This window comes from Erpetoichthys calabaricus, chromosome 5 (assembly GCF_900747795.2).
Source record: "Erpetoichthys calabaricus chromosome 5, fErpCal1.3, whole genome shotgun sequence".
NCBI classification, from domain to species: domain Eukaryota; kingdom Metazoa; phylum Chordata; class Cladistia; order Polypteriformes; family Polypteridae; genus Erpetoichthys; species Erpetoichthys calabaricus.
In genome coordinates, this window is record NC_041398.2 from 209,075,750 (window position 1) to 209,101,759 (window position 26,010).

At 38.7% G+C, this 26,010-nt stretch overlaps 1 protein-coding gene across 2 annotated transcripts in view; it reads right to left on the bottom strand.

The window, feature by feature from the left end:
* vps13a (vacuolar protein sorting 13 homolog A) overlaps window positions 1-26,010 on the bottom strand; it is a 285,577-nt gene that overhangs the window by 221,095 nt on the left and 38,472 nt on the right. For both annotated transcript variants that reach the window (XM_028802445.2, XM_028802446.2), the window contains exons 4-11: window positions 20,592-20,687; window positions 20,182-20,283; window positions 16,341-16,450; window positions 16,188-16,247; window positions 11,939-11,998; window positions 9,897-9,977; window positions 8,989-9,046; window positions 6,060-6,187 (exon numbers count right to left, since the gene is read on the bottom strand). In XM_028802445.2, the coding sequence (XP_028658278.1) occupies window positions 6,060-6,187; window positions 8,989-9,046; window positions 9,897-9,977; window positions 11,939-11,998; window positions 16,188-16,247; window positions 16,341-16,450; window positions 20,182-20,283; window positions 20,592-20,687 (695 nt within the window). The remainder of the gene's footprint in view (window positions 1-6,059; window positions 6,188-8,988; window positions 9,047-9,896; window positions 9,978-11,938; window positions 11,999-16,187; window positions 16,248-16,340; window positions 16,451-20,181; window positions 20,284-20,591; window positions 20,688-26,010) is intronic.

Consider the following 26,010-nt stretch of genomic DNA (forward strand, 5'->3'; position numbering starts at 1 on the left):
GAAGTTGGAGAATTAGTGATGAGTGAGTCAGTGAGGGCTTAGCCTTTTATTAGTATAGATTACAGTAATCCCTCGCTATATTGCGCTTCGCCTTTCGCGGCTTCACTCCATCGCGGATTTTATATGTAAGCATATTTAAATATATATCGCGGATTTTTTGCTGGTTCGCGGATTTCTGCGGACAATGGGTCTTTTAATTTCTGGTACATGCTTCCTCAGTTGGTTTGCCCAGTTGATTTCATACAAGGGACGCTATTGGCAGATGGCTGAGAAGCTACCCAACTTACTTTTTTCTCACTCTTGCGCTGACTTTCTCTGATCCTGACGTAGGGGGATTGAGCAGGGGGGCTGTTCGCACACCTAGACAATAAGGACGCTCGTCTAAAAATGCTGAAAGATTATCTTCACGTTGCTACCTTCTGTTCAGGTGCTTCCTGAAGCGACATGCTGCACGGTGCTTCGCATACTTAAAAGCTCGAAGGGCACGTATTGATTTTTGCTTGCTTGTTTTTCTCTGTCTCTCTCTCTCTTTCTGTGCTCTTGACGGAGGGGGTGTGAGCTGCCGCCTTCAACAGCTTTGTGTCGCGGTGCTTCGCATACTTAAAAGCCAAACAGCCCTATTGATCTGTTTGCTTTCCTGTCTTTATGACAGTCTCTGCTCCTGACGCGCACTCCTTTGAAGAGGAAGATATGTTTGCATTCTTTTAATTGTGAGACAGAACTGTCATCTCTGTCTTGTCATGGAGCACAGTTTAAACTTTTGAAAAAGAGACAAATGTTTGTTTGCGGTGTTTGAATAACGTTCCTGTCTCTCTACAACCTCCTGTGTTTCTGCGCAAATCTGTGACCCAAGCATGACAATATAAAAATAACCATATAAACATATGGTTTCTACTTCGCGGATTTTCTTATTTCGCGGGTGGCTCTGGAACGCAACCCCCGCGATGGAGAAGGGATTACTGTATAGTATATAACGTCTCCCCACCTTCCCTTCTACATTTATAACCTCAGGCAATTTGGTGTAGTGAAAGACAAGCAGGAGTTAAGTTACAATTTAAACAATGTATTATTGGTAATATTCATAAATAATAACAATATGCAAAGTACATTTGAATATTGGCAACAATACAACCTGATAAACGGTGATGTGTAGTTCAGGAGGCACACAGACTTGTTAGTTACTTAAAAATGTCTCTAGTTAAAGCATCGTTTGTGGTCAGCTTTCTTTAGAACAGGCCACATAACTGTATCAATATGGCTGCCGAGCTGTGCTCTTCATTGTGTTGCCCTTTTCAGTTCATGCATCAGTTTGGTGAGAGTGAGGGAGTGAGCAAATTTATAGATTTTCTGTCCAACCCCTAGAGCCAATAGGGCATCATAGTACTTAAAGGCTTCTGATACAAGCCAGTTCCAAACAGCCATACTTCAGATCAATGGGGGAATAGAACACCTTCACACCTGCCATCCCCCAAAACCATTTGTTGAGCTAAAATTTGCTAGTTAGGCAGCCTGACTTTCCTATGGGGGTTGACTGAGAGACTTCAGAGAAACATTAGCCAAACTTGTTTAACTCTTTTAGGGCTAATTTTGTTTTGTTTCTTTTCTAACCAGGGCTGAATTTTTTTCCAAAAACTAACTTTAAAAAAAAAAAAAAAAAAAAAAAGAACACAAAGCAATTGTTTAACATATCAAATCAGCAAAAACTATTTACTTTTCATAAATGTTACTGTCTTGCATGTTGTATGAGCCTGCATACTATATATTTTCACATACTATGATTTCACATACATGTTACACAGCAAAGTCCTGCAAAGTATGATATCGCTCAAAGCAGCCAATCGCATGCATTGCCACATTGCACTGCTTACAATATGTGTTGCACTGGTGCTTCCTTCTCAATTGTCTGCACTTTCTCACATTTATTGTTAGTGTGTACTATAGAGAGACAAGTCACCTGTTTGACATCGTGCCATGCCAATGACACCAAGTTTTCCGCCCACATGAAAACCAGATTGTCACCTCTTTTCATCTTCAGCCTATCTGGCTTCAACTGTGAAGGGATGTGTCTCCTGTTCACCCTCACTGTGCCCACTTCCCCTGCCGTGAGATGAGACTTGGGTCTTTCACTGAGATCCTGACTCCAAAATAGAGCCAATGCAGTGGAAGCATAAGTCATCCCCACCACAAAAAAATTCAAGACAGAAAAATCAAAGTCATAGCAGCTGTCTTCTGGGATATCAAAGGACCTTTGCTTCTGGAGTTCATGTCACACAAGACAACCATAACCGGGGAGAGTAACGCCAACACAATGATTACTTTACAGGAGTCAATCAAGGAGAAAATACGAGGAAAACTCACAGTAGGCATGCAGCTTCTTCAAAACTATGTGTCATGTCACATCAATCACCGGCTGCCATCCACGAATCTGGGTTCCAGCAGCTGAACCATCTACCCTACAATCCTGACATGGTTCTCTCATATTATTTCCTGCTCCAATACATATTACTAACCGAGAATGGAAGGCATGGACGCAGGTACACGGCGATGGAACCAGGAGACATAGTGCGCAGGCGCCTACAGCGCGCATCTCATAAACTGTAAGCGAAGTCTGATCCACCGCGAACGAAGGAGTCACGGCCCAAAAACGAAAGAGCTCAATTAACATAAATAAGACATGAAGCAACAACGCGCCCATAGCTAACGACTAACGACACAGCCACACAAAAAAAAGAGGACTCTGCGCTGCACCCCAGAGTCAAACGGAAGAGGCTACAGAAGCCCCACAGGTCCACAAAGAGAGTACGGAAGGCACAAAGATAGTACGGAAGGCGCGGGAAAGTACGAAAGGCGCAGGCACCTACAACGCGCTTCTGAACTAAACGTCCACACTACACAGCATGGTCCACGCGCTTCTAACACACCGCAAGCATAAACACGAGATAGTACAGAAACCCCACAGATCCGGACTCCACAACATATGTGAATCACATTACAGTAATACAATATTAAGCACTTTACACATGGACAACTGTAAGTAGCCCTCTCAAGAGAGTACAGAACCCTACACGTCCACACTACACAGCATAGTCAAACCCGACATAGTACGGAAGGTGCAGGTGCCTACAATGCGCTTCGAAAGCACCGCAGGCAAAAACCCGAGATAGTACAGAAGCCCCAAAGATCCGGACTCCACAGCATATGTGAATCACATTACAGTAATACAATACTATAAGTACTCACAGAAAACACAAACAGAAGAGGCTTCGGTGTCCCGCGACACAGTCAAACCAGAGAAAATACGGTGTCCCCAAACGTCCACAAAACACAGCATAGTCAAACCCGAGATAGTACGGAGGGCGCATGCGCCTATACACCACAAGCGAAGGAGCCACGGCTCAAAAACGAAAGAGCTCAACTAACGGAAATAAGTAATTTTAACAGTACGTGCGATTATCCATATACTAACAGTAAACAACGTATAACTAATGGAGTCACGGTCATGGCTCCAAAACGAGAAACACCATTAACCCGGCCGGATTACCACAACACAGTCTTAACCGACTGTATGTGGCCTTCTCAAGAGAGTACAAAACCCTACACGTCCACACTACACAACATAGTCAAACCCGACATAGTGCGGAAGGTGCAGGCGCCTACAACGTGCTTCAAAAGCACCGCAGGCAAAAACCTGAGATAGTACAGAAGCCCTGAAGATCCGGAATCCACAGCATATGTGAATCACATTAGAGTAATACAACACTATAAGTACTCACAGAAAACACAAACAGAAGAGGCTTCCGCATCCCGCCCCACAGTCAAACCAGAGAAGGTACGGAGTCCCCAAACGTCCACAAAACGCAGCATAGTCAAACACGAGATAGTACGGAAGGCGCATGCGCCTATGCACCGCAAGCGAAGGAGCCACAGCTCAGAAACGAAAGAGTTCAACTAACGGAAACAGGTAATTTTAACAGTGAGTGCAATTATCCATATTACTAACAGTAAACAACGTATACCTAATCAACAAATCCCAAGGACAGACCATGGCCTTTACCTCTCTGAGCCTGTATTTAGACATGGACAACTTTATGTAGCCTTCTCAAGAGTTCGGCATGCATGTGACGTTAACATCAAGATTATAATAACTATATACCAAGGAAAACTCATTCAAGAACAACACGCCGCCTTTACTACAAATGTGGTGTATGAAGATATCCTTTGTACATCATCTACACCTTTACACTCCAATATATCTCATACACAGATCTGCGCAAACTCAAAGACGTTCTATACTTACATAACATAACAATTAAACTGCTATTGTCATTTACATATATTACATAGACCTACAGATGTCGTAACGGTGAACATGATACATATGTAACAATTACCAGGACAGACAATAATCTCTTTCAAATCTATTTCGGGTTACCCAAGACCAGGAGTTGGCGAGCGAAGCGAGCAGGGGCCGGAGCCCCCTAGCTTTTAAAGAAATCTCTCCATGGACAGCGATTTTCAGGTGACGAAGACGTTTAGCAGCTGTGACATGCTGGTTTGAAGGTCAAACAGAAGTCATTACAGGAAAAGTGGATGAAGTGTATGGAGCTATCAGGGGACTATATTGAAAAATAAAACAAAATTTTTTTGAAAACTCTTTTCTTTCCTACTGAGGTAGATAAATTATTGAATTCCCTCCTATGAGACTGTGCGGTGGAATTCAAGTCCATCTAAGCATGGAGACTCAGGTCCGGCTACTGTGTATCCTTTAAAGTCCTACTTTTTTACTTTTTACCAAAACTTTTTTTGTGCCCCCTTCCATCTGTTTTTTGGACTGCACAGGTTGAGGAACAATGCTCTCATGTATAACTACATTAATATATGACTATTTTTATGTAAAAACTGAACATTTTGTTTATTTAAAAAATGGGTGATTTCAAGACAATATTTGAAGTTACAGATTTTTTTTTTTTTTTTTTTTTTTTTTTTTTTTTAAAAAAGGATCGCAACCTCGCCAGGACTACCGCAGCTTCCCATACACAGCCTGGAGGCACCCAGTTTGAAAAGCCAGGGGTGTCAAACAATGCATGCACTATATATGATTAAGGAAAAATAACGCAATATACCTTTGAAACAAAACACCTACAGTACATTAACACTTTAACAGCAATAAAATGAAAATTATAAAATTGACAATTGACACTGATGAGGAAACCCAAAACTTACATAATATACATAAAGCAGTCCTCATTTTTTACTACAATACTAACACCGATTGTCATATATATTCATGAAATGAATTGACTCAGTTACAAGAATTTAATTTTTTTCTATCTGGCACAATAAACTTTGAATAGCATGTCAATTCAATTCAAAAGCCAACATGCTTTAGCGTGTTTGTTAGTTTACAACTTGTCACACACGTGCGACTAGGAGCGAGCTCAATGGACCTAGTGGAGGTGATTACCCGCCGGGCCAGGGGGTGGCGGGAGTGCTCTAAACCTGTTTCTGTTAATTCTGCAGATCAAATACGGGAAAACCTGCCGGAGTTGACGTCACTTCCGGTTCCGGCTCCCAGACTGACGTCACTTCCAGTTCCGGCACCCAGACTGAAGTCACTTCCGGGTTACAGACTATAAATTCTCCATATTGCCAAACCAAGTTCAGTTCAAGTCGGGAACTCAATCTAGCAACATCATTTGTGAACTTATAATCCTTTTGCAGCTAGGAACAATATACGGGTGGCTGCCCCAAACCTTCTTTAGTGTGTTGAGGCTCGTTATTTCACAAACTAAATAATTTATTTTAGAGGCCACGTCAAGACATGGTGAAATTAAATAACAAAAATATACCAAGATTTAAATAAAAATCCTAAACACAGTTTCAGAGAACTGAATAGCTTCATACAAACAACAGCAGATGAATCCAAGACTAGTCATTTTGTTTCACAAAAAAGACATGATTTGAAGAAAAATATTTTAATGAAAAATAGGCTGCAAAAGTAGTACATGGACATCCAATTTTAAATTAAGGAAAATATAAACTTCAAAGTAATAAATCACCTGTGGTCTACTGAGCTCTATGGCAATATCCTGCAGGTTCACTTGTAAGTCCACTTTGGGTGAAGAAAAGTCAATATCTGAGCGGGGGTTCATCTTAAGTTTCGCCTTGGCAGAAATGGGACGAAAAACTTTAAAACAAAAGCATGAAGACATTAATAATTCAACTTTCATACTGAACTAAATTAAAATTAAAATGTAATTATACATGTAAATTGAATTTTAAAGGTGCAGATTTTATTATACACAAAGTATAACGTTATGAAGGAAATGGATAGATGGCTGCAGTAAACTGCTGAGGACTGAGATTACAATGTTCAATGAGATCAGGTCAGGTCAGGTTGGGGAGCATGCACTGGTACAGCGCTTTCCCGTACCCACCACATGACGAAATATCTCAGGATCCTAGCTGGCAACCCCCCAGGCAGACACGCGGTCCAGTCCCACCCTCCAGAAATGACTATCTATCTGCCGCAGCCAGGTGTTACGTGGGTGTCCCCTTGGCCTGCTCCAGCCACTCGTGTCTTCAACAATAAGGATCCTGCAAGCTGGATCACCTTCTGAGAATCGCGGCACATGGCCACAGTGCCGTAACTGACACTCCCTCACGATGCAGGTAATGTGCCTCATTCGAGACTCCATGAGCAACCGCTTTTTCAACACTACGTCAAACCAGTGGTACCCAAGGATTCTCTGAAGAGACACAGGACTGAAGGAGTTTAGCCTTAGTCTCAGATCACAGGATAGCATCCATGTCTCGCAACCATATAGTAAGACAGAAGCACCAGGACTCTGAAGACTTGGACCTTCGTCCTTTTGCATAGACTCCCCATGTTCTCTTAATCCATCTACTGACTTCATAGGAAGAGTCGCCAGAGACATGAATGTCACTGCCGAGGTAAGTAAACCTCTAGGCAAGGTCGACACTCTCCCTGCAGACAGACACACTGCTGATGGCTGTGCCTAAGAAGTCATAAAAAGGCCTGGATCTTGGTTTTTATCCAGGACACTCGCAAGCCCAGACCCTCAGACTCCTCACTCAGTCTCTCGAGAGCCCCAGTCAGAGCCTCCATTGACTCCGCGAAGATCACAGCATCGCCAGCAAAGTTAAGACACAGTGAATCTTTCTTCACCAACAGAAGCCCCACAGCCACTGGACCCCATGACCATGCAAGCACTGAACTGAGTAGAAGCAAGAACACCTCCTTGATGAATACCACAATTAACTGGGAAAAACGCAGAGGTTCTGCCTCCACTCTGCAAAGCATTCACGGTAATAGTGTACAGGCTGGCCATGATATCCAGCAAGCTTGAGGGGAACCCACAAAGTCTCATGATGTCCTACAGGGTGGCACGATCAACGAAGTTGAATGCTTTACGAAAATCGACAAAGGGTATAAAGAAACTCTGCTGATAATCACGTTTGCGCTCTATGGAAACCCTCAGTGCCAGAATGCTGTCGATGGTAGACTTCTTAGGAGTAAAACCAGACCACTCTGGCAGCTGGCAGGTGAGCAAGTGGTCATGGATCCTATTGAGAATGACCCTAGCAAGGACCTTACACAGCATCAAGAGCAGTGTTATTCCCCCGGTAGTTGTCACAATAGAGGCGATCACCATTCCTTTTCCAGACACGGACGACAAGTCCCTTTTTCCAGTCTGTTGGGGTGACGCCTGTCTCCCAAATGAAAGAAAAGATTGCTTGCAATGCCAGGAGGACAGCCTTACAACCAGCCTGGAGAAGTTCACCCCGTATACCACAGATCCCTGCTGCTTTCCCTACCCTCAGCTGGTTCACCACCTGTGCAATCTCAGTGAGATTGGGTGGTTCACAGCTAACTGAAAGATCAGCCTCAAGAACCATGGACCCAGAGATAACCAACGTCCTAGCTGGAGGATCAGCTTTAAACAGCTGCTCAAAGTAGCTAGCCCAGTGGGTCAGAACTGCTGTGTCATTAGCAAGGACTGTTCCATCAGCCACTCTGATTGTGACTCTCCGAGGAAGAGATTCATATGTGCGTAATGCTTCAATTCCTCTTTTCCTCTGTATGGGTCACTACACCATAGATGGTGTGTCACTTGCTCACAGATTCCTGTGACAAACTCCTCATCTACCCTCAGAGCTTTCACAGCTGTCTTTCTCAGTTCCCGGTACAGACCGGAGTTGCCATCAAGCTGTGCACTGCGGCTCCTCTCGATGATATCCAGAGTACCCAGCAAGATGAAACACATCCTTCTGGGAGCACTGGTAACACCAACACAACCCTCAGCAGCATTCAGGGTTTTGTCACAGAAGGAATATACAATCACATGAATTCTATTACTCATTCAAATGACAGCACTGCTAGCTACATAAGATTGGGTTAAATAAATGTTCCATAATGAAGCCTGCTGTTAAAGAAGGAAACTTCAATCAATGGAGAGGTACATTAAAAGCCTTTCTCTGACACTATTCAGAACTGAAGAATTAGTGTTATGGTAATACCAAAAAGAACACAATACATTACATGCACTTTTAAAATATAGAATTACAGTTATTTATTGACTTAATCAATATTGAGACCACAACAATTTAGGGCCCCAAAGCATCCCCTACTTTATAATGAAAAGAAAAACATTTATATGTTAAAAAAAATGTATAGAAATTGTTTATACATATTACTGTATACTAAAATAAGAAAAGTTAATGAAAAAAATAGAAAAAGGTACTCTTCATATTCTTAGATTACCAACAAGTTTGCAGTCATTGATAAGATTATTCTGTAACTCAAAGCTCCAATACTGTGATTTAAAAATAATTTGCTGAATAAAACACTATATTTTGACAACTGATGTTTCCAAATGATTCAAATAAAAACTGTGCACCCTCTTGTGTTTGAAAGTTTAAATGAACTTTAACAAAACTTTAGTAACAAAATTGTTCTATACTTACTAAAATCATAACCTTCTGGAATCAGGTTGTGCAAGGCAATTCCATGCTTTAAGTTCTCCTAAAAAGTCAAATACACTCATTACCAAAAACCTTTTAATATAGGCTAACAGAATTCTTTTAAGTTATAATGATAACAACTTACATCTCATCTCTTCATATGACTCAACAGTGGAACCAATATTTTAACAAACTAAAAGTGTCTTAAATTTCTATATGTAGCATATTTTGAAGTAAACTTCTTCCATCTCTGTGTGGTGTGGATTGTGTAATGTACTGTACACTATTATTTTCTCAATTTCTTGACTTTAGTAATTATAGTATAGGGGTAATACTGTGAAACTGAATTGAACATCCATATGGATTCTGTAAGACACCTGTCTGAAATAAAACTGTGAATGTGCTTAAAGTTTGAAAATCAAATTCAGCCACTCAAATATAATATCAGTTTTTATTTTCTAAGCAAATCAGTTCCTTAGTTTGGTATAGAAGTTCAGACCAAGCAATGTAAGTGATACAGGGACCAAAAAATCCTTGTCAGGTGGTTATAATAATAAACAAACAAACAAACAAACAAACAAATAAATAAATAAAAACAAAGTGAAGGTTGCAGATATCCGAGCTTACTAAAAGGGCAAAGCAACTGTTAATTACAGTCAATTAATTATTGCATAATCATGAGTATTCGATATACTGTAGTACCACCCACCTAACTGCTTACAATAAAGCAAAAATAGTTTTTGATTTCTTTATCAGTTGGGAGCTTTTACAATACTCCAGTATCATCTACAGCTATTCTCATCTAAGCAAGTTTCACTTCTGCTTTTTGATTCATATTATTTTATTTTTTCTACTATAAACTTACTTAACTGTGTAGGCAGTAATTCTGCATGTACAGTTTAGTAACTTACCAGGGCTTCATGTGGAACATGATTAGAATAAAGTTCTGAGTTTACATTCCAGTAAGTAAACAAATTATCCAGACGAACAAGCTATGGGGAAAAAAAAAGACATGTTACATTTAAATATTCATTTTAAAAGATATTATACATACTTATTCTGGTATTAGTTTTATAATTTTTGAAATAGCCATAAACCTTTAGATAACTTTACCTTACAAGGCACTCCATAGTATGGCTTTGTAAAACCTTTGTATATGATTCAAATCAGAATAAAAAGGAAACTTTTAAGAAAAAAGTTTATCAAAACTGAAAACACAGTATAGTTAACTAAGACCAATGTAACTTCATGATTAAAAGGTATCTATGCATCCTAGTCACCCTTTTACAGAGGGTGCAGTATTCTCATTATTTATTCACAGATGCATCAGAATTCTCTCTAGAATGATTCTGCATCAATGCACAAAACTCCTAACTGTACTTTTAAATGAACTTATGAATTGAAAATTATTCACAGTATTTAAACATTTATGATAAAAAAAAAAACTGTACAATGTGGACAATGTAATAAACAACAAAAACAGTGCATCCTCAGAGCAAAAACCTTGAAAAAAATGGACTCTGGAAACAATGGACAAAAATATTACATTAAATAATTTAATTATATTATTTTTGGTGAGGGGGAGAAATTAGTCAAAAAAAATAAAATGTATCAGCATAAAACACAACATACAAAGTAGACATTACAATCAATAAAAATGTATACAGGGCACACAGATACAAATGTAACAATTTTGCATAAAACAGTTTAGTTAAAGAGAGAGGTTAGGAGCACGCAGTGATACAGTGCATTGCCGTACCCACCACATGACAAACCAACTCAGAATCCAGTTTCGGACCCGAGTGTAGCCATGCAACGGGTGACACCTCAGCACCACACTAGTTCAGAAAGAGTGGAACCAGTGTGAGTTTTTTATGGTGGCTGGAGTGCCAATTCTGCCACCAATCCACAAGTTTTTCCTTGCAGGTTGGAGGGCCTACATGCAGGCCTGGATGGAACAATTGCAGGTTAAGGTCCTTGCTCAAGGGCCCAACAGAGCAGAGTCCCTTTTGGCATTTACAGGATTCGAACCGGCAACCTTCCGATTGCCAGTGCAGATTCCTAGCCTCAGAGGCACCACTCTGCCCACAAAAAACAAAATGAATAAATTCACCATATTTTTTTTTAATTCATCTCATTCTGTGGGTTGACCAAACCACATAAACTGGTTGTGAACTTTCAATATTTTTAATTCACTATCTGCATGAAAATGAAAGCTAAGTTAGCCTTGATACTGTATACAGGTTCATCATGATTCCTGTTTAATTCTCCCATAAGGTTTCCTACAATAAGCTTGGTTAGCTCTTAAGTGTAGGAAAGCATCAGAAAAAAGGGGGAATTCTTGAAGCAACTAACAGTTAAATGCTAGTCAACTGATTTGTAGTTCCATTGGACAAATCAGCTGGACTTGTTTCCTTACAAGTCCATCTTTTTAGATTTGTAAAGATGGCTATATTGGTGCACAGTTGTCCAACAGGACACCCAGAGGTAAATGTGTCACCATGTCTTTAGTAATTTTCATCTAGCTTCAATAGATGGTGCCCATAAAACTAGATCAGGCTTAGTAATAGTACAGTAAATCATAAAGGAGAATTGTAAATAATATATTTCAGTACCCTTAAGTTACAAAGAGAATTACAAACATCTTATGATAAAGATCCAGAAAATCTCTGGGAGGATCTGCAGAGAATGAGGGTTCTTTTGTGCAGACCTGCATCGTGTGTGGAAAGCAAAGCGTGACACTGTCCAGAAAAAAAATGATGCTTGTTTGTTCATATAGTGTAAACGTTGCCTACATCTCCTCTTATACAGTTGCCGTGAGGTTTGTCATGCATCACCATTGAAGTAACTGGAAAACAATGCAGCCCAAAGCCATATGAAGATGAGATAACCTTTACTTTACCAAGGCAATTCAATTCACAACTCTTCAAGAGTGGGAAATTCTATTACTTACCTTAAAGAACAACTTGGCTGTTTGATCAAGAACACATGGATTCCAGCTTGCATCTGCAGTCTGTATATAAAGCAAAAGTAAATATTAGTAAAAATGCACCTTAGCAAACTCCATGTTTTTTGAATATACAATTTTTATTTCTAAGTATAAAGGGATGTTTTAATGCAGATCATGTTAAAATTAGTTTTTTTGATAGATAGATACAGTAGATAGATAGATACAGTAGATAGATACAATAGATATGGTAGATAAATATACGATAGATAGTTTGTCCATGGGGAAACTTTGGCTTCTTGAAGAAGCTCTCTAAATAAATAAATAGATAAATACAGTAATACACACTATAAACAAACACTAGAAGGACTAAAAAGGAAAAAAAAAACTCTCACTTGGGAGTCAAAGTAACAGTGAGGCATTACACTGGTGTATTGCTGTTAGTATAAGGCCCCAGCAACATCTGCTGACACACATCTTAATTTGTTGGCTGAAAATACTCCGTGTTAGTGTGTCAGAGAGATAATGTGTAGCATTGCTCATAATGGCAGTCGGCTTTGTTTTTATTCTCTCCTTTGCTATTACCTCCAGGGGGTTCACAGTGTGCCCCATATCTGAGCTTAATCTTTTACTTAGCTTGATGATTCGATGGTTCTCTCTTGAAGCGATGTTACAAGCCCAACACACCACAGTGTAGAAAATAACACTGGCCATCACAGTGTTGTAGACATTGTGAAGGATGTCATTGACCACATTAAAGGAATACAGTCTCCTAAGAAAAAAGAACCTTCTCTACCCTTTCTTATGTAGTTCCCCTTTGTCACAAGACCAGCCCAGCCTGTCATTGATGTAGACCTCCAAGTACTTGTAGGAATGCACTACCTTGACATCCACTCCCTTAACACTAGAATCCCTGAAGCCTACGAAAATAATCCCAGGCCACCTTAAATTTCTTCACACCTCTCCGTCAGCATCTTTTCTTTTGCTAATGTGCAGATGACAGCAAGCAGTAAGTAGCCTGCCATCTCATCCCCCTCACTGACGGAGCCGAGTCCATCGTGAAATTCTCAGAGCTCAGGTCTCTTTATCTGGCAGTGAGGTGCCTGGAGTTGTATAGGGTAAATAATATATCGTTATTTGGATTACATAAATTTCATGTGTGTTCTGTGCCTACAATGATCTGTGTAAGTGTAGGATGAAAGGAACTGCTGAACACTGGGGAAAAAAAAGCATTCATTTACATGTTGCTGTCAATGAGTTAAAAATCCTAGCTCAAATGTCAATTGATAGGAAGCTGATATGTATTCTTGAATGATGCAGAGGTAACAACTACTGCCTTATAACCCAAAGGTATCGGGCTCAAGACTGGTTGCTCCGCATTTTGAGTGGTGAGCTGCCATTATTATTATTATTATTACTATAATATAATAAAAACATACAATTGATTTGAGTCTGTAACACCCGCTGTACATTTTGGCTACTTGTAAAAGTTAGCACTTGTTTTTTTATTATTCAGTTCTATTCCGTCAGTGACGTTCACGTGGTACAACGAACTTGCCTCTCCCTATCCGAGTTGATGGCATTTATCTCCATTCTTTTCACAAGAGCAGCGATGACCACAGTTGGTGCTGTGCAATCAAAGATACAATGTCCCCCGACCACTATCAGACTTTGCACTTTGACAACAAAAACACCTGTGTAGAACATGTGAAAAACAACAGATTTGCTGTGATCTTGGACAACTGGCAATGCTTTGTTGAGAACTGTGTTTTGAGTTACAACACAGGGCAAAGACTTTCTGAGTCTCTGGTCATAAACTTTATGAAGCGGTTTCTGGACAAAGGCAGATCCGTAACAGACAGCTTCTTCACAGTGCTTTTGCTGGCTAATAGACTACTGCAACACAACTCTGCTTGGCATCATAAGTAAAATGGGACTTCCACCTGAAGCTAAAGTCACTTCAGTACGCGAGCAATTCACCACGCAAGTGTTCAGATCTGGCAGTGCCATGCTGACAGTGTATGCGCCCGAAAAGAAGAAGCCTTTGATTTTAGTCTATAATAGCTGGTGTATAGTTTTTCTACCTGTAAAAGATATCGCTGAAGGCATATAAGCAGACACACAAAAGCTGGTGAATCATGTCTTCTTGGTATCTTGATGTCACTTGAATTTTTTGTTATTCAGGTTATTGCTGAATAAAAGCACTTATTTCATTATACCTTTGCGAAAGTGTTTATTATTCCAGTAATCACTTGAATGAGATTGAATTTGTCACTGCCTCTCTCACGCACGCGCACACACACAATCATACACAAAAACATCACTATTTGAAAACACTATGCCATTTAAATGTTTTTTTGCATTTTTTTCGATCTTGCCTGTATTCTGCGTTATGGTGCATGATACTGAAAATGCAGACAGACTTCTTAAAGTACAGGCAAGATGGAAAAAAAAATATGCTTCTACTATATTGTATGGTACCTAGAATAGGCTAGAAAAGGCTCTAAAAATGAAGAGTTAAAATCCAAAGTTAATAAAAATAAAATCTCCTATATGGCAGTTCTTTTTGATTGTTAAAAAATGATGAAAAAAAAACCCCACCAGAAGCTATTTCTGTAATACTGCATGAAGTTAGAAGGTTTTAATGCACAATAGCTTTAAGTTAGGCACTTCAGGTCTCTGTCATTACATGCACCTTTGTCAAGGTACAAAACTAACCACAAAAGTGAAACTTTTCCAAAAACAATCTGCTAATTTGTTAGGATAACGTTCCATATGACAGTGTCTCTTTATTATTTATTGAATTTAATTAACACATAAAGACATGTACTCTAGCAGGATACTCTATAATAATAATAATAATACATTTTATTTATATAGCACCTTCCCATGCTCAAGACACTACACAGAGTCTTAGAAAAAACAACAGGGTATATGTAACATTGGATACAAATGTTTTCCTGAATAGAACAATGAAACAGATACCAAAGCATTAAACAGAATAAAGGACAATAAACCAGAGTAAAATACTAAATTCAATACTAAAAGAAAAAGCTAACAAATAACCTAATTTGTGATATAACAGACACACAAATTATCCTCAGCATCTGGACAGAGAGGTAAACTGAAAGAAAGGGCAGAATGTTAATTTAAGTTAAAAACCTTCCTAAATCAGATGAGTTTTAAGTTGTTTTTTAAAAGAATGAATGGAGTCTGCTGATCTAATTCATTTCGGGATGTCATTCCAAAGTCTGGGTGTTATGGAGCTGAAGGCCCTATCACCCATAGAGTGCAGGTTAGTGTGAGGCACAACAAGATTACCAGAATCAGAGGACCTTAGTAGGCGAACAGGAGCATAATGAGATTTAGAAGGTCACTGATGTAGTCCAATGCCAGGCCATTTAAAGCTTTGTAGGTTATTAATAGAATCTTATTTTCAACCCTGTAAAACACAGGGAGCCACTGAAGGCAAAGCAGGATTTGTGTGATGTGCTCAGAAGGGGGTCTGATGAGATCACCATCAAGAGTGACTGAAAAGGAGCTCATTTTCTTAAGTAGCGCTTTAGTGCCAATTTGCAGGAGTTCAGTTTTGTTGCAATTTAATTTTAAAGAGTTCTGCTCTATCCAGGTTTTAATTTCACTGAGGCAAGTTGTGAGCTGAGAAAACTCTGATGAAGTTGTACTTTTGACATTGAAATAGAGTTGAGTGTCATCTGCATAAAAATGATAACACAGTCCAAAGCTACGAATAATATGGCCAAAGGGAAGCATATAAATACAGAAAAGCAGAGGACCGATGACAGAGCCCTGTGGAGCTCCTCGTATGACTGGCGCTGAGCTGGATCTGCTGTTGCCAAGACTAACAAACTCTTGCCTATCAGTCAGATAGGACTTGAACCACTGGAGGGCAGTGCCAGAGATACCAAGCATGTTCTCCATTCTGGGCAGTAAAATGTCATGTCTGATAGTGTCAAATGCTGCACTGAGGTATAACAGAATTAATATTCTGGATTGTCCAGAGTCTGCTGCCATAAGCAAATCATTGGTTACCTGAAGAAGAGCAGTTTCATGTAAAATGGTATATAATTTCAGAGCTGCAGGCAAAGACTGTAGTAAGCTCTTTGGGCAGGAGCAAGATTTAAAAATAAATAAATAAATAACATCCTCACATTCCTCTACCATGTCTCACAGATCATGCCAGTAAAAGTTATAAACTTTCCAAATAGATGAGATGAGAAGGCACATAAAAATATACCTGAAGACTGAGGTTCTGAAGTGAAACACCAAAGGACAATGGGATTTTTGGGTTAGTCACCTAAAAAATAATAATTTATGACATTAACAAGTTGCATTCATTTAAATTCATTCAATATATGGTTACTAATTGTAAATTTCTATAAACACTTACATCATCTTCATATCGAATGTGGATATTTGAGATTTTCACCTGTAGGTTCTTGATAACCTGTGTTACTAACTTTTCAACAAATGTGTCCTGCTTTTCTTGCTTTGGGTTTTCTGCAAAAATATACAACATACTTTTTGACTCATAATAAGTACATTAACATTACACAGGAAAAACATTATCCAGCTAACGGTGGGTCTGCCAATATTTCTGAGTTCAAGTCTACACAAGCCCACCTGGTCATATAAGCTTCATAAGAACACTACTGGAGTAAATGTCCTGAAATAGGTACTTTAAAATCCATCCATTTTATAAACCCACTTTATCCTTAGCAAGGTCACAGGGAAGCTGGAACCTATCCCAGCAAGCATAGAGTGCAAGGCAGGACCAATCCCTGGAGACAGGGAGCCAGTCCAAATTAGGAAAATGGTTAAATCAACGATTAATTAACTTATAGGGTGGTAAAGGTAGAAAAGTGCTTAGCATCGCTATCTCACAATTGAGGGTTTAAATCCCAGGCATTTGGTACTTAAAAAGGGTACATGACAGTGTTTATTTTAAATTAATATTCCAATTTCCTGCTACATTCCAAAGACATCAAAATAACTGACAACACTAAAATATTTTACAATGAGTGCATGCCGGCATATACATGTATGTGCTCTCTCATGGACTTGTGTTCTATCTAGGGCTGTATCTTCTCCCTGTGCCTCTAAAAAGGGTATTAAATTGGTTCACAATAGATGGCTTAAGTTAATAACATTATAGGGACATGTCTGAAGGTATGCTCAGTTTATCTATAAGGATGTACACACAAATGCCTAATAAATTAAGCAAACTGTCCCTTTAACAGTTTGGCTCCCAGGAATGCAACATCCCATAGAGAAAAGCATAAACTGAAATTGTACATGCTCCAAAACAATTAGTTTGTGTATATTCAGATTTAGTTTGAATGAAAGATAGAAAGCTTTACTTACTCTAGTTAAAACTGCATTCAGACAAAGTTACTTAGCTTGAAGTAGTAATTTCTTTATTGACATTTGTGATTACCACACATTTTAAACTAGTTTATTTTTTATCAATTTAGTCTAGATAGGTGATTACCTTGCAATTTATCTTATGTTTACTGTCATTCACTAAGTATTCTAGTAAAGAATAACATAATTAACTTTGTGCATGTTCTTCAAAACAAGGTATAAAAATACCAAACTGCCAAGACAGACAATGAAAGGACTTATTCTTGTAGATATGATTGTAATTTACCCATTTAATATTTACAAACTTCTTAATATATCTCTATGTATTAAACTGTGGAAGAGGTTGAATGTATTTAAGAAGAAAGCAATTGCCAGACCAATGAAAACAGTGAAAACAAAGGCAGTATAGGCAGTTATCACCGAAAACCCAAATGAATGAAAAATGGCTTGTAACACTAGACTCATTTCTGCATGTCTTGGATAATCAAGCAATAAGTTGCTCTGAACATCTTGAAAGGAAGTAATTAATAACAATGTATGTTATCAAAGTTTTGTTTAATATATTTTTCCCCATTTTAACTCTGGATAGTACAATAACATCTGCTTATTTTTATACATGTCTTTAAATAGAATGTTTTCCAAAAACATAAATTCAGGTCCAATGTGAGACACATCAGAAATTGGGCATATAATTTGTTGCATTTTCTTATACTGGGTTGCAGGAACCAGTACATCACAGGCACTCATACACTTACGTACAATCACTCATAAACGGACACTTTACGACTGTTAATTAATCTAAAAAAACACACACACATACACAGAAAACATACTCTATAAAAAATGTCCATGTAAAAATTCATACCCAGGACATTTGCTAAAAACTACACTACTATGCCACCTCAGATAAAAAAAAAAATCCTAGAAAAATGTCCATAGGAGCCTTAGGGGCCTATTTAGCAGCATGAAACTGGCAGCTTTCAAAAACTGTTCAATCACAATCAAAACAGAAATATGCTCATGTAATGAAAAAACATCATTAAAAAAACAAAACAGACAAATGTGTTCTAATGTTTTTGTTTGGTTACACTGAACACAACTTTTAAAATAATACAGATGAAGACAGATTATGAAGTTACTTTTTATTTTTGTTTATTGAGCAGAATTATTTAAGCATTTGCTTGTTTTATTGTCACACTGCTCAGGTAAGACATCATTCTTTACATATTTTACCAAGAATCTTGAAGAATTAACAATATTAAATGAGGGAAGAAAGTATGCTCCCCTATCCTGCAATGTCACCTTTTCATGTGCAAGCTTAATCTTGTTCATATTTTATACAATCAACAATACTTAAGTGATATAAAATAGATTTTTTTTAATTAAAAACATTAATTTTTTTTTTCCTAATTTTATATTTAATTTTTCTCTAATTAGAAAAAAATATTTCATATTGTTTTTAAATATTTTCAATAGTCAAACCAGTCTTTACCATCTCATTAAAATTTATTAAAATGTGCATTTACAGTATATGATTTTATTGTTGTCTAGAAGCTTACTACCATCTTTTGCTTTGCTTAAATTTTGCATTACTGTCTTCTGTTTTCTGTAATTTAAACTGATTACACTGCCAATATCCCTTAACAAATTGTAATGGCTATCATCGCTGCATTGTTCTTAGCTCACATATTTGATTTGCTCTGGAATAATGATTTTAAACTCAGAGCTAAATAATCATTATACGAGAAGGTACACCCACCAAAAATTCACTGAATTCTTTAAAAAACAAACCATTATATAACTTAAAGCAACTCCATTTTAGTTTGTGTCAAATTACTCCCTTTGAGATGCAATACAGTTATCCTGGCACTTTTTCTGTTCCCTGAAACTCCCATACTCATCTTTTGCTATTATGTCTAGAATCTCCTGTGACTTTTTTCCTGGATTCCTTCCACAGTATCAAATCGACTTCCCTTCAGTCTCAATTTTAATTTCAGGGCCAAAAATACCAAAAAAAAAAAAAAAAGTAGAAAAGTCACAGAAAGCAATATTTTTGGTGACTGGTTTTTGTGAAGTTAAAACCACATTGATTCTTGCAGTGTGTGCAGGTGCACTGTCTCAGTGCAGCAGTGTTTGTAGTTGCAAATGCCACTGCTTCTGACATTTTCTTCCCTATGTTTTACTACACACACCTCAGCCGTTCAGTGTAATGTTGAAGATTAATTAGTCTGTTCATGACGCCACTCAGCGCACTGATTAGTTAGACTGTTGGCATGGGATACTTAACAGCATAGTTGATACCTACACCCTACTCTCATGCTAAAAGGTGACATGATTGAACTGTTTAAAATTATGAAGGGAATTAGTACAGTGGATCGAGACTGTTATTTTAAAATGAGTTCATTAAGAACATGGGGACACAGTTGGAAACTTGTTAAGGGTAAATTTCGCACAAACATTAGGAAGTTTTTCTTTACACAAAGAACAATAGACACTTGGAATAAGCTACCAAGTAGTGTGGTAGACAGTAAGGCGTTGGGGACTTTCAAAACTCGACTTGATGTTTTTTTGGAAGAAATAAGTAGATAGGACTGGCAAGCTTTGTTGGACTGAATGGCCTGTTCTCGTCTAGAGTGTTCTAATGTTCTAATATTGACTGATTCCAGGAATTTTTTGAGTCCTCCCTTGTACTTCATAAGTGTGTCATTAGTATTCTATAAATTTCTCTGTTCCCATTTGGACTGTCATGATAGCGGTGTTCTCTATTCCATGCAAAAACCAAAATGGCTGGCAGAAGGCAACAACTTAGTTATTACTCGAATACTGTACATACAGTATAGCTTATATTTCATCTGCAAATGCTATACCTCTTTCTGCAGCTTTCTGTTTTGTCTCTTCAATTCTCTGCAGCTCTCTTTGACGAGCTTCTTGTAGCTGTTTTTCTTCTTTCTCAGAATCATATTTTATACCTAAAAACACAAGAATTAAAGGACGAAAATTAAATAATTTCATAGACTGCTTGCATCATTCATGATGATGAAAGAACATATTTTTAAATGTGTGGATGTTTTCTGCCATTTATTTACTGCAGTTTTTGTTTTAAAATACAAAGGAAATCAAGACTTTCATCATCACTTGTAATCGCAACATACAGTAACTTCAGCATAAATAAATTGCAATATAATTTGTTAATTCCTCTTTGAGAGTTCTCAGATACGTTACCTGTGACTAACTGACTACAGTTAAGTATGCATATTAAAACTCTACATGTACTTACTGGCGGTAGGTACAATAAGGAGATAGACTCCAATGAGGGTGGCTTCAACAGGCTGAGTATAGAGGTTTTGCCAAGGAATCTTCAGTTCCAACTTTTCTAAGGAGAAAAATCAATTATTAATATCTGTTTTTCATAGGGTAGCAAGCCTAAATGTAGCAGCATTTCACCAGGGCACAGTCTAGCTCACACACATATCAGACCATTTTAGACTTGCCAATTTATCTAACATGCGCATCTCTGTCATGTGAGGGTAAAACTGTACCCAAAAGAAATATCTGTTTTAAAAAAAAAAAAAAAAAACAGAACTATGCAGACTTCAAAAAAAAAAAATGCTTCTTGGTATTTTCTGACAACAGCACTCTAGTACAGGGGTTCTCAATGTCGGTCCTGGGGGCCCACTGTGGCTTCAGGTTTTTGTTCCAACCATATTCCTAATCAGTGACAACATCTGATAACACTGAGCTCAATTAATTAGCAGACATTTTTTTTTCTCTTCACTTATTCTTCATTAACAAAGCACCGCAGTAAGTTTTACATTTATAAGACATTTAGGAATATTTCTGCTTTTGATTTAAATGCTTAACAACCTTTTGTTGATTTCATTCTATTTTGCCCTTTCTCTGTGCAGTTTGCTCCCTTCATTGTATCCTAATAATGACAACCAGCGGAGCAGACAACCAGGCAAACAACAAGGCTGCAACTACTTCAGCGTTAGACCCACTAATTAGAAAATAATGAATTAATTAAACAATTAGAACACTCTGCAAAAAAACAGAATGAAAATCAAGATGAAAATATTGTTAAAAAGAAAACAAAATACATTATTCCAATAAAACTGCTTGGTACATTTTAATATACCAAACTTAGTTTTCTAATTTCTATATTTTTCCCAAAACACAGAATTTGACAAATTAACAGTTCACTTAATTAGCCCAGGAGTCCAATTAAAAATAGAAGCTGGTTGGAACAAAAACCTGCAGCCACAGTGGGCCCCCAGGACCGACATTGAGAACCCCTGCTCTAGTAAATGCATAAGCCAAGATTCAGTTCATGGTCAAAATTGTTAATATATCACATCTCACCTGCACTATTTAACCCAGCGTATATGCTTCCGGGAGAAGGGGGGGGCGGAGGTTATGCGAGGGGCGTGTGGGAGTTTTATTTTTTTTGGTGTGTGTTCTGGAGGCAAGACGGAGTGAGGGAGCTGCTAAGCGCCTCTAATAAATGTTATCAACAATTAAACGTCGTGTTTATTTCAATTTATCATGGTGGCAGAGGATGGTTGATAAGGATGGCAGCTAGTTATAAAGTCCCACCGAAGTTTGATGAAGCCAGACCGTACGAGTGCTGGAAAAATGAAATCAATGTCTGGACGCGAGTTACCGACCTTGACAGAAAGAAACAAGCACTTGCTGTTGCTTTGGGTCTTGAAGGGAGAGCCCGTGAAACCGCGATGGAAATACCTGCGGAAGATTTAGATAGTGATAGCGGTATGACGACGTTAATGGCGAAGCTTGATGCTGTGTTTCTAAAAGAGGAAAAGGATTGCGCATATGAAGCGTATTCTTATTTTGATGGCATAACGAAAAGCAGTTCAGTTTCCATGGCGGACTACATAACTGACTTTGAACAGCGTTATAACCGAATGAAAAAGTATAATATGACGCTTCCTGATGCTGTGTTGGCTTTTAAGCTTTTGGATACGGCTTGCCTCGATGAAAAAAGCAGACAGCTAGCTCTGACGGCCTGTACAGAATTAAAGTTCTCCTCCATGAAGTCGGCTCTCAAGAGGATTTTTGGAAGGAAAACTATAGGATCATTGAATGGGATACAAGTGAACCAAGAATCTGCGTTTTTCACAGAACAAAGACCACAAGGCAGAGGGAAACGGAACGTGATGTCGCAAAGTGGACTACAAAAGCAGCCATTACAGGGGACTAATCCACTGGATAAGTTTGGTAAGAGATCCAGATGTGCTATTTGCCAGTGTACATTTCATTGGGCTAAAGACTGTCCGCATAAGAAAACTGAACAAGTGCCAATAACTGAAGATGCAAATGTAGAAGAGTGTAATATCACATTGTTCATAAAGGCCTCCATGTCATGCTGAGATATTTATGACTGAATCATTGGGATCTGCGATAATTGACACGGCTTGTACTCGTACTGTGTGTGGGGAAAAATGGCTAGAAAACTATATTGACGGCCTCACTCAAGAACAAGTGAACCAACTGATGCAAACAGAAACTCCAAGTTGCAGACCATTTCGGTTTGGCGATGGGAGTCTGGTGTATTCCACAAGAAATGTGAAACTACCAGCTAAAATAGGACTGACAAAATGCAACATTGAAACTGAAATTGTCAAGGTTGACATTCCACTTCTGCTAAGTAAAACGTCACTGAAGAAGGCAGGAACCATTCGGGACATGAAAAAGGACAGTGCAGTGATGTTCAAACAATCCATTCCTCTTGAATTTACTAGTTCTGGACATTACTGTGTAGACATCAGAGACAAAGAAGCTAAAAAACCTCAAAGTGAAGAGGAGGTCCTTACAGTGACAGAAAATATGTCTACAGATGAGAAACACAGAGTCCTTCTGAAGCTCCATAAGCAGTTTGGTCATGCGTCAGCAGACAGACTACAGAGACTTATTCATAGTTCAGGAAATAAGGACAAAGAATGCTGTACTATTCTACAACAAATAGTACTAGGGTGTTGTACCGTGTTAGCCATTATGAATGTAGAGAAAAGCCAAGCAAAATGACACCTTTTATTGGCTAACTAGAAAGATTACAATATGCAAGCTTTCGAGGCAACTCAGGCCCCTTCTTCAGGCAAGATTACATCTTGCCTGAAGAAGGGGCCTGAGTTGCCTCAAAAGCTTGCATATTGTAATCTTTCTAGTTAGCCAATAAAAGGTGTCATTTTGCTTGGCTTTTCTCTACATACAACAAATAGTAAATGACTGTGAAATATGCAAGAAGTACAAAAGGACAAAGCCAAAGCCTGCTGTGGGGTTACCTTTAGCTTCAGAGTATAACGAGACTGTGGCGGTGGATCTACACAAGTTAGAGCCAGGTGTGTGGTATCTTCACATAATCAATCACTTTACACGGTTCAGCGCTGGAAACATTGTGACTATAAAGAAGTCATCTGAAATTGTAAACTCCTTCATTCACACTTGGATTAGTGTTCATGGCGCCCCTCAGAAGCCGTACAGCGACAACGGAGGTGAATTCAATAGTGAAGAGATCAGAGACATGGCTGAGAACTTTCACATCGAGACAAGAACAGCAGCAGGATACAGTCCCTGGATCAACGGACTACTCGAGAGACATAATCAGACACTGACTGAAATCATCCTGAAGGTCAAACGAGAGAATGGATGTGACTGGCACACTGCCCTTGATTGGGCCCTCATGGCTAAGAACAGTATGTTAAACGTTCATGGCTACAGTCCGTATCAGTTGGTGTTTGGACGAAATCCTAATCTTCCTTCTGTGATAGTCGATAAACCACCTGCTTTAGAAGGCACTACTATGAGTGCTAGAGTGGGAGAACATATTTCTGCCTTACATGCTTCCAGGAAAGCATTCACAGAAGCTGAGTCTTCTGAGCGGATGAGAAGGGCAATACGTAAGCAGCTCAGGCCCACTGATGAAATGTATGTGACCGGAGACAAGGAATATTACAAAAGAGGGGACTGTCCAGAATGGAAGGGACCAGGGGTAGTTATTGGTCAGGATGGAGCTGTGGTGTTTATAAGACATGGGGGGATTCTTGTAAGAGTGCATCAATCCAGACTCTGTAAGATAAACACGCAGGATCAGGAATCTAAGGATGAGCAGACTGTGAAAGACAACAGGCAAAAAAAAAAAAAAAAACAGCTTAAGCAATGTAGCAGTAAGCTCAGATAGTGAAGAAAATACAGACAGCGAACAGGAAACAATCGGCGACAGGGAGGTAAATACAGGAGTAGTGATTCATCCTAGTATGACACAAATGGAAACAGATCACATTCTTTGTGATAACCCTGCCTCTCCCACTGGTGTAAAGATTAAGAAGGGACAAACTGTGACCTTTATTAAGCAGGATGGTGGTGGTCTACAGAAAGCAAGGGTTTTAGGTAGAGCAGGCAAAGCTTCTGGAAAATACAAAAGCTGGTATAATTTGCAACATATTGAACTTGATGGCAGTGATGGGCAAAAGGAGTCAGTAGATTTATCATGTGTTGATAATCTTAACATTGAATCACCTGTTAGGGAGAGTGATGTGCTTATAACAAAAGACATTTCATTTGATGTGGCTAAGCGGGATGAAATCTTGAATTGGTACAAAAACAATGTTTTTGAACAAGTTGACGATGTAGGTCAAAAGTGTGTCTCTACCAGATGGGCCTGTAGTCTCAAAGAAACTCCCAATGGCATTGTGCCCAAGGCACGACTCGTAGCTAGAGGATTTGAAGAGTTTAATATTCACGAGCTGCAGAAAGATTCTCCAACTTGTGCTTCTGAGTCTCTTAGACTATTGTTAGCAGTAATCTGTCAAAACAAATGGCACGTCCATTCCATGGACATCAAATCTGCTTTCTTACAGGGCATGCAGTTGTCCAGAGAAATCTATATCCGGCCTCCTGCTGAAGCAGAAAAGAAAAATACTCTATGGAAACTCAACAAGTGTGTTTACAGCCTTGCTGATGCATCACTGTATTGGTACAATAAGGTGAAAGAAATCATGCTGAGTACAGGTGGTAAAATGTCCAAAGTAGACCCAGCAGTATTCTACTGGTTGGATGAGCAGTGTAAGGTTACTGGAGTACTTGCATGTCATGTTGATGATTTTCTTTGGGCAAGCTCACAAAACTTCTCGAAAGATGTGATTCCTACGCTTAAGTCGGCATTTCAGGTGGGGCGTGAGGAACAGGAAAATTTCTGCTATATGGGAATGGACTTTGTTACTTTTAATGGTGAAATTCATGTTCATCAGCATAGTTACATTGAAAACTTACAGCCAACTCCCCTACAAGCAGCGCATGCCCTGCAGAGAGATGCCTCTGTTAATGAAACTGAAAAAGAGCAACTTAGGTCAAAAATTGGACAGATATTGTGGGTTGCAAAACAAACCAGACCAGACATCATGTTTGATGTAAGCAGATTGGAGTCAAATATAAAAGATGCCACAGTTCAGTCAATTCACGAGATAAGTAAGGTCATTAGAAGGCTTAAATCTGAAAAAGTCACTCTCAGGTTTCAGCATTTGAGAAACAATGATGCTCTGAATCTGACAGTTTTCAGTGATGCCTCCCTAGGAAATCTTCCTGATGGGGGTACACAAGGGGGTATATTAATTGGTCTCATGGGAGAAAGAGGGAAGTTTTCTCCCCTCTTCTGGCAGTCTAAGAGAATTAGACGTGTGGTG